We start from the raw sequence: 11,002 nt of genomic DNA on the forward strand, positions 1-11,002 counted from the left end.
CGGCAACTCGACAAAGCATGGATGACCCACTACCGCTGCACCATCCGAAATCTACCCACCATGATCCTAGGCTTCGATCCTCCGCGTACCAAGCAGCACCTCCAAGAAGGAATGCGACGCCGACGACGCTGCTGCCCGGACGTGTCCTAGGGTTTCCCCCGGCACGCGGAGGGTAGAGGGGAATGAAGACCGCCGACACCCTCCAGGGAGGAATGATGGCACCCGCAGGCGTCACCGCATCGGAGCCGGAAGACCCGGCAAGGATTTCTCCCAACTCCAAACCCCACCGCCCAACCAGATCGGAGCCAACCAGCCAGCTCACCGCCCACTAGCATGCGCCACCCCGGTCGCAACGCCACCAACGCCGTCTCACTGAGATCACCACCACGAGGCCAAGAGAATGAGGAGAGGAGGCGTTGGTCGACGGGAGCAGCAGCGCCGTAGCCGCGTGGGAGGGAACCACATCCTCCACCGTCGTGCAGGAAGCTCGTGCCTCCGGCACCGTCGCGGTCGCCGTCTGGACGCAGCAGCAGGGCATACCAGGGCACCCCTGGCCTGGCCAGGCCCGAATCGGGCCCGCTAAGCCCCGCCGGCCATGCTGCAGCAGGGCGGCGCCAGCACCGCCAGCCCCCAACGCCCATCGCCGCTCCCCCGCCTCCTGGAAGCCACGCCGCCGACCCGCCCTACCGTCGGCCCGCCCAGACCCAGATAGGGCCCGAAGGGCCCAGATCTGGGCCGAGCGGGCGCCGCCGCGCCACCCCGCCGCCAACGGGATCTGGGCCGAGTGTTTTTACTAAATACACTTGGCAAAAAGGACACATGGGTCAATCTAGTAATTTTGGGTATGCTATGGCGGACAAACATGGCACATGGAGGCATCTGGTGCGCTCCTGCAAGCTTTGTCAAGTGTCAAAGCATGATACTAAGCAAATAATGGACACATGGGGCCGATCCCCAGCGAGGAGGAAGAAGGACCCGGGCGGCGGCGAGGGAACAGGAAAAGAGGGAGGGGAGGGAGGCGACGGAGCTAGGGTTTCGCCCGGCCGTCGCCCACGGGAGCGATGAGGGGCAACCGAGCCAAACCGAGTATCTATCCCTGCTCACGGCCATGGGCTGGGAGTATAAGCCTGCTACAATCGTCTAAATTGGCCATCATCGTGCTAGGGGGAGACCGAAAAGACCTGTAACACACCTGTCACCCGAGGAAAAAAAACCTAAGTAAAAGAAAACAAGACACACGGGTCTCACTTCTCTCGCCGCCGAGGAAGCCACCGGTCAGGGAAGGCGTACGTTTAGAAAAGTTGGGGCGGCGGCGGCTAGGATTTGATAAAAAAAAAAGGCCCCCTTAGTGGCGGCAAAAGAACGCAGAGAAAGCAAAGAAGAAAAACTTGGGTAGCGGCAAAGGACTTTTGTTCCGGAGGCGAACGAGTGCGGGGTGGGGAGGATGACGTGGCGGGCTTTGGGATTAGTTTAGTCATTAGCGGGCTCGCTCAACCATCTCCGCTCTACGTAGTCAGTAATAAGTCAGTCGTCCCTACAGTTGGGGAATTTGTTGGTGTTTCACTCCTGTGTGGGCTGCGGGGAGGATTCCTGCGGGGTTTGATCCGGCGAGCCGAGGCTGGACCTGCGCCAACCGGCTGCTTCTGCTTGCCATGGCCGGGATCGACGACGCCGCCGCGCAGCTGGTGCAGGTGCGTCTTCCTCGTCTCCTCTAATCGATCTGCCCACACATGGCGGCGGTTGCCAGTGTGGGATTTGTTCTTAGAATTACTGGTAGCGCCTGCGTCTTGGGATTCGCCCTGGTGGAATTGATTTGTGTATTCACAAGTTCATATAAGAAACAATTATACTCTGTTGGTCCTTTCCTCTTTCCGACCTGATCACCACCGACAGATTCTTTTAGCCAAGAACGTTTTTTCTCATTCAGCTTTCTCGATGCTTTGATTGGAGATCCACATGATGAAAAGTTGCAATCAGTCAGTAGGATACACTCCCCCCCGTTCCAAAATAATTATTTGAAGTTCTAGGATTTTGCCAAGTCAAACTTTTTAAAGTTTGGCCATGTCTATAGAACAATACGCAAAGATCTATGATATCCAATATATGTATACATAATATGGAAATTCATTTCAAATGAATCTAATTAAGTGAATTTGCTTTTGTAGACCGTGCTGATATTTCATAATGAATCTACAGTAGACGTTGATATGTTTTTATGTAGGTTTGGTCAAAATTAGTGAAGTTTGACTTAGGAAAATCCTCTAGGACTTCAATTATTTTGAAACGGAGGGACGAAGTAGCATTTGCCAAAAAAAGGAAAAAGAAATCCTTCAACTCTGCTAATCAGCTAATGTACTAGCACTGTGTCCCTCTTGCAGAAGCTGATAATCTGTGGAGTTCCAGAAGAGCAGCAACATCAAGAAGGCTTGCTCATGTATTTGGATGAGCGCAAGGATAAGATTTCTGAGATCACGAGGGCCATCTTGTCAGCGGGCACTGATTTACTGGAGTGCCGTGAGCCATCACAGAAGAATGAAGACGACAGCAGAAGCAGGAATGCATGCAGTGAGAGCCTCTTGTGGTTGCAGTGGATGATGTTCGGCAGAAACCCAGATGCAATGCTTCATGACATGGAGCTTAGCTCTGAGGATAACCGTGCTGTCTGCGGGACTGTCTGGGGGAAGAATGTCCTTGCTTACCGCTGCCGGACCTGCGAGAGTGACCCCACATGCGTGATTTGTGTTCCGTGCTTCCAGAATGGTAATCACAAGGATCATGATTACTCCATCCTTGAAACAGGTGGTGGGTGTTGTGATTGTGGGGATGCTACTGCTTGGAAGCCTCAAGGGTTCTGCTCGAGGCACAAGGGGGTCGAACAGATTAAGCCTCTTACCGAGGAACTTGCGAGTTCCGTAGGGCCTGTGTTGGACGAGCTCTTGCTGTTCTGGAAGGAGAGGATTTGCATTCCTCATGAAAAGGCTGACGTTTGCAAGAAGAGGGTTGCCGAAGAGTTGACGATTGCTATTGCTGACATGCTGCTTCGCTTCTGCGCATGTAGTGACAACCTTCTAAGTTTTGTGTCCCAAAGGATCCATGAGTCCCCTGGTCTCTTGGATGCATTGATGAGCGCAGAAAGGATACTGCACAGGAAGATTGTGGGAAAATTGCATGAGTTGCTTTTGAAGCTTATCGCTGAACCGGCTTTTAAGTATGAGTTTGCCAAAGTTTTCATACAGTACTACCCTGTTGCATTTTCTGAAGTTATTAAAGGGGGCAACGACTATGTGCTGGAGGAGTATCCACTGATACCAGCCTTTTCTGTCCAAATATTTACCGTGCCTACGCTGACTACAAGGCTTGTGCGCGAGCACAATTTGTTGGGTACTCTTCTTGAATGTTTGACAGCTCTGTTTCTTTCTTGTGTTGGTGAGGATGGCCGTTTACAGGTATGTTTAGCTTCTTCTTTCTGTGGCTCAAAAGTTAGATGCTTATATGCCTTATTATCCAGCCACTGTGCACTGATGGGATATTGTTACTTTTCGCGCATATTACTATATTCTGTCAAAGCTGCTGATACAATTTGCATTGAGCATATTTCTCTTACCCGTTAAAATGGTAACAACTATAGGTCAAAAGCAGGGCATAGGCCCTGAATGTGGGCTTGTCATCAAACATTAGCGCGCTTAGCATCTCTTCGACTATGCACAAGAGAACTCCCAAAAAACAACTATCCACAAGAGAAATAACATTTCCACCTACTTGGATTACTGGGGATAATATTTTGTTGGTTTCTGATAAATGTGTGTTCACACTATATGTTAACGGATATCCCACAAAGATTTGTACAGTGTAATATTATTTCATATGGTCACATGAATGTTTCTACTTTGTTATTTGCAGACGAGCAAATGGGTAAATTTATACGATGCTTCTTTTAGATTATTGGAAGATGCACGCTATGTCCTGAGACATGAGGAGGTTTCCATGTATGTTGCTTCTGAGAGGCCTGATCTAACAAGTTCATGGGTTAAGCTGTTGTTACTTGTGCAAGGAATGGATCCTCAGAAGAGACTGGCGAGTATTCATGTTGAAGATGAGAATGAGAATCTATCTGCGCCTTTCGTGCTAGGACACTATCTTCGGATCATTCAGAATCTTTTGATGATGGGAGCATTTTCTTCTCCTGGGCAACAAGAATCAACAAGTGTTACTATATGCTCCGGTACGATAAAAGGCATCGAAAGGGTTGCGAACCAGCAGCTTGCAAAAGTTGGAAGGGTCTCCCAGGAGAACTCGGTATGCAATTTAGGTACCAGAGAGAGTTCTTCGAGCAGTGAGTTACCATCACCTGCTGCCTGCTTAGTTCGTCAGTGCTTGAAAGCTATTGGTAGCTGGCTGGAACAGATTGGTGAGGTGGGGATGAAGGTAAATGAAGGATCCCAACTAGTCGATGTTGCAGATTATTATGAAGTAATTGGTCCTCCTATTCAAGAGTCCGACAACATGGTGATGACAGGTAAAGGGGGGATGCCTCACGTTGGTAACATCACAGGAAAGGGAAAGATGCAAGAAACTAGCAGCGCACCAGATGTACAATTGCACTCTGAAAATGTCATTGCCGCTACTCTGACTGATCACAAGTTTTTATATGCTCACCCAGATTCAGGAACTGATGAACTAGGTATACTCAACACAACAGGCTGGCATCATGTTGTCTTTGATGTCAGTTCACAAGCCACATCTTTTCATATCCCTTTACACCGTATGCTTTCGTTACTATTGCGGGAAGCAATGAATAAATGTTTCGGAGAGGATGCCAAAACAGAGGAATGTTCAGTTGTGCGGTCCAATGAGTTCTTCTCTCAGGTACTTGGAGGTTGTGAGCCTTATGGGTTTGCTTCAGTTGTGATGGAGCATCCCTTAAGAGTCAGAGTATTTTGCGCACAAGTGCGTGCTGGAATGTGGCGTAAGAATGGTGATGCAGCTATACTAAGTGCTGAGTGGTACCGCTCTGTGCAATGGTAATTTGTTGGTGACCTCAAATGAATTTCTATCCAACTTACAGTCCTGAAGTTGTACTGATTACCCATCTTTCCAGGTTTGAACAGGGCTTGGAGTCGGATTTGTTTCTGCTTCAATGCTGTGGCGCATTATCTTCTCCAGAGTTCTTTGTGAGGACCATTCAAGAAAGATTTGGTTTGTCAGATTATACATCTCTGGATCTCACTGAACACAATGAGTAAGCCCCCAGTATATAATGACATATCGGCTTGTATTTCTGTTAACATATTGCTTCTTTCAAATTTTTGGTGGTACATGTACGTTTGCATTGATAACCCAGTCAACCGTTTTTCTTGCTTGTCTCCCTACTTGCTAAAGTTTAAGCATACTCTTTTTGTAATCATGTACTCCCTCCGTCCGAGAAAGCTTGTCCCAAGCTTGTTCCTCAAATGGATGTATCTAGCATTAATTTAGTGCTAGATACAATCATTTGAGGGACAAGCTTTTTCGGACGGAGGGAGTATTACTTTTTATTTTATCATCTCGTCTTGTGGTGTGTGCTCAATTTTATCTTCATCATTCTATTTTCTCATTCAGTGCCAGTAAGATTTATTTGTAACCGTTGTTATTTAATTGTGCTGACATGCTGTGGCACATGGAAGCTCGTTTGTGCTTACTGTAGTCTTTTAGTTGCGCACTTGAGTGATATTCAGGTCAACCTTTTCTTTTGCTCTAGATTTTTTTTTGTGTGTTATGATACAACAGCCTTAAGGGAATACCATGCTATTGCTGCTGTGCATTTCCTGTCAATATCCAGATTAATAGTTTGCCTGGATATTTTTGTTTAAATGTTGAACAATTTTCTTATGCTTTTTCAGGTATGAGCCGGTTCTTATACAAGAGATGCTAACCTTGATTGTGCAACTAGTCAAAGAACGCAGATTTTGTGGGCGTTCCGCAGCAGACAACTTGAAGAGAGAATTGATTTATAAATTGGCTGTTGGAGATGCCACCCATAGCCAGATTGTGAGGTCTCTTCCCCGTGACCTTTTGTCAAGCGAACAATTTCAAGATGTTCTAGATTCAGTCGCAGTTTATTCTGATCCATCTGGAAATAAAAAGGTTTTAATCCTTGAAATCATACTACATGCTTCTGCGACTTACATTTTATATTTGAACGCGTGACTAATAAGAAAAGTTATCACAGGGCAAGTATGTGCTTCGCGAAGCATTCTGGAAGGAACTGGACTTGTATCATCCGCGCTGGAGTTCCAGGGAATTGCAGATTGCTAAGGAGAGATATTACCGTTTTTGCAAAGTTTCTGCTCTTGGTGCTCAACTACCTCAATGGACTCATATTTTTAGCCCTCTGTGCAGTATTTCTAAGATTGCCACCTCCAAATCTGTCCTTCAAATTGTTCGTGCTGTTCTCTTCTATGCTGTTTACACCGACGCATCATCGGTATCGCGTGCCCCTGACAGCGTTCTTGTGACTGGTCTGCACCTGCTTTCGTTGGCACTTGACATATGTGAATCAGGGAGTCAAATTTCTGCCGACCAGTATGGGATGGACTTACTGCAGCATGATGATGAATCGTGGGTTGTTCTGTCATCGGATGCAGAAGAGGCTTTTCCCATATTGACCTACTCTACAGAACTAGTCTCCCCAGAGTCTGACAAGCTAAAGAAGGATAGCATGCTAACCTTGCTTGTTTCACTGATGCACAAGGAAAAGAATGACAACACCTTTTCTGGATGCAATATTCCATCTCTAGTTGTGAGTTTGTTAAAGAGATTTGCCAAGTTAAGTAAGCAGTGCATGTCTGCAGTAAGACAAATGGCACCACAAGTACTCCCATCCATTCCAGATCATGCCAGCGCCAAACAGAATTTAGGATCTCCTGATTTGACTGGAAAACGCCAATGCAAAGCTGCAATCATGGTAAGAGTTTAATTTTGAAAGTTCACTAGTCTAATTATATTCCCAAGCCATCTTGAATTTCAGCTTTAGTGAAAAAATAGTCTTTATTTGGATGGGCTTACAACATAAATTTTCTCTAGGATAGAAGAGTTAGGAGTACTAAATTTACGTGTTTGAATTTGTTAATTCATCTACAGCTTTCTCTTCCTATTTGCTTGTTAATTCTGACCTTTCCTCATTTTGTTACTATAGATTCTAAGTGCTATTCTTATCTGAATCTGTATGTCTTAGGCAAAAATGGGAGAAGAGCAGTCAAAACGTGCTGAAAGTATGAAGTCCTCAGGAAATGAAGGGCGTGATGTTCCAACATTTGAGCCAGATGCGCCCAAATCAACTGCCGTTGAGACACGATCAGTTTGTTCTCTGTGCCAGGATTCGGGTTCCAAAAGTCCACTCTGCTGTTTGATTCGTCTTCAGGTGATAATCTTCTTCTCTTGACAATGGCTTGCTTTGTCCAGTGATGCTCTATGGCAACATAAACTTGTTGATTCTCCTTCTGTAGTATTTTGACAACTTAAAGTACCTTTCTGTATCTCATGTTCAATATCATGCCAACAGGACTAGCTAGATTTTTTTAATCTATTATATGTTGGTGGTATACTATTCTTGTTTGTTCTCTGAACCAGAAATCTCAGATTGCAACTTTTGTTGAGATGAAAAAAATCTGCCCATCAGACGGGGGAAAAATCAACTTATTCCCCAGGTGCTAGGTCTTCTATTTGTCAGGGATACGCCGATGGAACCTTCCTTTGTTACAGCATGGAAATGACACATTTCTTGATTTCTCAACATCCACTGATTAGAATATATCATGTTTTACCAAGTGGATACACGTTACGGTGCATTTGATTACTGTGGGGCTTCCAAAAATAGCATGATACAAAATCTGTCGGTGTCATAAATATAGATTACCATGCCAACTTTTAGGACTCAAAATAGTTCCTGTGCAATATAACATGTAGAAGTTGTTCTGCTTGATGGTTCACTGATGCAACTTCTCTCCTACACTACTAACTGAAACTTTTCAGACTGCCATGGAAACTATGATGGCAGACACTGTTGAAGATGGTCGGACCCCAAGTTCAATTGCGGAGTTCGCTTCCAAGGTACTCTCCCATCTCAGCTCCACAAGCTCGTCGAAGTCATCAGCTGTTCAAGTTCTCGAGGATAAACTCGAGGTGGAAAGACGGGGTGCGGCTGCGCTCCGAGAAGAAATGGGCGCCTTGAGGAAGCAAGCAGAAAAGGCCGATGCGGTCATCGCGAAAACCCAACAAGAGATGGAGGAAGTCAGGAAGAAGCAAGCCGAGACCGACCAGATTCTTCAGCTTCTCCTGTGCAGATCTCAGGGTAACCCCGCTTCTTAGTCTCTGTTGAGACTGGTTCTTATGGATGTACTGTATGTCAGAACTTATTTGAACTTGTCGTTGTGTGAACCACTTCGTATCTTGTGTAAATCTTCAATAAAATGCGAGTTGAAAGCTGGATGTATGTGACATGTAAAGTATTAGGGTGTATTGTAATGGGCTATACAATGCAATGCATGATGCTTCTGATCGCCATTTGGCCGGTAGATGTTGCTTGTGGCCACCATCTAAAAACAACTTCATCTTTTTTTTCTTCTAAAAAATATATACGAGAAATGCTCATTGGAGAAGAATAACTGCTGCTTCGTCTCTTGTCGCTGGCGTCGTCCATGTCTTCTTCAGATAACTGCACACACAGGAGAGAGAGAGAGAGAGACGCACTCCAGAAGACCAGGAGGAGGATTGGCGTGGCAAAGATAAGGAGCGGGTATGAGAAAAGTCTATCTCTCTCTCGTTCTGCATCTCACCTCACCTCCTTTCCTCCTCCCAATATCTTTTTTTCTTGACGGAGCTACGGCGGGCTTACGCCGGCCTGAACCATTTTCATTATTATAGATGAGATTGAGATACAACACAACGGCTACATAAATAGCACCCGACACCAAAGAACAAAAGAGAAGGCACAAGGAACAACAGAACAGAGAAGAACCAGAAATGAGCTTTGGCAAGCAGCCAACACCAAGAGCTTAGCACTCATCACCACTAGGCAGACCGAGAAGAGCGAGAACTAGTATTTTTGGATCAGTCGAAAGGAGATACGTCACCGAGAAGACATAAAGAAGAAGTCGCCTGCTGCCCTGCGATCACTCTGCACCTTGAAGAACTAGGAGAATCGCAGCCACCGTCGAAGGGCTTCCCACTACCCAGCCACGACGAGACGGAGAGTCACAGATCGTGTCGAAGGGCGATGTTCCACTGAGACAGCCCTACACCTCCTCTGGGCCACACCACGGCCACCATCACAAATAGAGAGAACCAGAACACTATGCAAGGCAACCAAAATCAGGCGTCGTCGAAGGGCACCGAACTCTGAGACCTCACCGCTGCCACGAGCCCCCAGGAGATAGGTCAACCAACAGCACCAGAATGACCAAGGAATAGTCGCTGCCATAGATCAGTCCCACCGCCACCACCCTACACTCCAACAACCCAACAAGCACTCCAACCCAGACATCAAGCTACCAACAACAGAACTGTGGCTCCAAAAACAACACCCCCAAGGGGGATAAACGACACCAAGACGGCATCGTTGTCCGATCCATAGGTGGATCTGAGGCTTTCACCCGGGGCACACAAATGAGAGGGGTAGGTAGCTTCCCGATGACGCCTTCGCGAAGGGAAGCGGCGGCCGAAGGCGTCACCGTCATAGTCGCCGATGAGATCGACACAAGGCTTTTGCCTGAAGCAAACCATCCCAATCAACTCCGCCGTAGTTGTTAGCTGAGTCCAGTAGCTCGAGACCTCCCCACCCTCCTACCAGTCCACGATGAGGCTCCGGTGATGGAGACACTCACCTCGAGCACGCGCACAGCCGAAGTCAGCTCGGTGTCGGCTGCAACCTGCATCAAGCCCTGGCCGCCGGCCACACCCCACCAGCAGCACATACAGCCATCGGGACCCTCCCATCCACAACCAAAGCAGAGCAGCCCCTGAAGCCAAGCCAAATCTGAGCTCCACAGGCAACATCATTGCCGACCACCACCCAAACCTCCTCCACGAGCCACACAACCACCGCCTCCATCACACCCCCATCCACCCAGCCGTGGCTACTGGCCGGATCCGACCGAGACGAGCCGCTGCCTTTGAAGGACGCCAGATCCGAGTGGCCTCGACCTCGCGAACCAGGTCGAGGTCGTCGGAGAATGGGCCAGCAAGCACAGACGCCGACCGCAATCGCCGTCGTAACCCAGGCACTGACCGCCGAGCCACCGCAACAAGATCCACAGCGGCAACCGCCGCCACCCGTGCGCTCGAGAGCCAGCTTGCCCTCTTCCTCGCGCCGCCAAAGAAGTGCCCCGTCGCCGCCGTCCCCGAATCCAGCCGAGCTTCGCCGAGGGAGGGGATGGGGTGGGTGAGTGGCGGCGCTATACCCTGACTTAGTCTGTGAACCATCAGATGGGAAATAGATGGCCAAGATTCTGCACTGTTCACATGGGGTTGTAGCATACTGTTTGGACGAGCACTGTAGCTAAAATCACTGTTTGTTACCTGTAGCTGTTGACACTGTTTAAGAACTGTAGCGATAGATCTCAGCCATTTATTCTAGATCCAACGAATGAAATGTGGCTAAGTTAGGCTCCTAACTTCACAGTAGCTAAGTTAGAGGAGCCGGTTCCTGGTTTTGGTTCAAGGTTTCATGTAGCGGCCACAAGCCAAAGACGAAGGAGATAGGCAGGGAAAACAGAGCAAGCAAACTTCGCAGGCGAGGCTAAAACAACCGGAGTCTCCTTGAACCCTGCTTGGACAAAAGTGTGTTAATAACCACTACAAGATTCGACCGTTCGCTGCACAGGAACAATGATCTAAGATGCTACCTGTGATTACAAATTCGAATAAAACAATTAAAATTCATTTAATCAAAAAACATGATGTCCGAGTTGATTCCGGCGTAGCAATTAGGTCGGAGGAGAGACAAGAGACCAAAGTTATCCAGATT

General features: G+C 47.6%; 1 protein-coding gene across 1 annotated transcript; it reads left to right on the plus strand.

The window, feature by feature from the left end:
- Positions 1–1,405: 1,405 nt before the first annotated feature.
- Positions 1,406–8,554, plus strand: LOC123077134 (E3 ubiquitin-protein ligase PRT6). The gene is made up of 8 exons (XM_044499345.1): positions 1,406–1,691; positions 2,379–3,446; positions 3,901–5,021; positions 5,099–5,239; positions 5,880–6,123; positions 6,209–6,943; positions 7,214–7,399; positions 8,011–8,554. Exons 1-8 carry the CDS (start codon positions 1,653–1,655, stop codon positions 8,344–8,346), a joined length of 3,870 nt encoding a protein of 1,289 aa, XP_044355280.1. The 5' UTR covers positions 1,406–1,652; the 3' UTR covers positions 8,347–8,554.
- The last annotated feature ends 2,448 nt before the right edge of the window (positions 8,555–11,002 follow it).

The sequence above is a fragment of the Triticum aestivum genome, chromosome 3D (genome assembly GCF_018294505.1).
Source record: "Triticum aestivum cultivar Chinese Spring chromosome 3D, IWGSC CS RefSeq v2.1, whole genome shotgun sequence".
Classification (NCBI taxonomy): Eukaryota; Viridiplantae; Streptophyta; class Magnoliopsida; order Poales; family Poaceae; genus Triticum; species Triticum aestivum.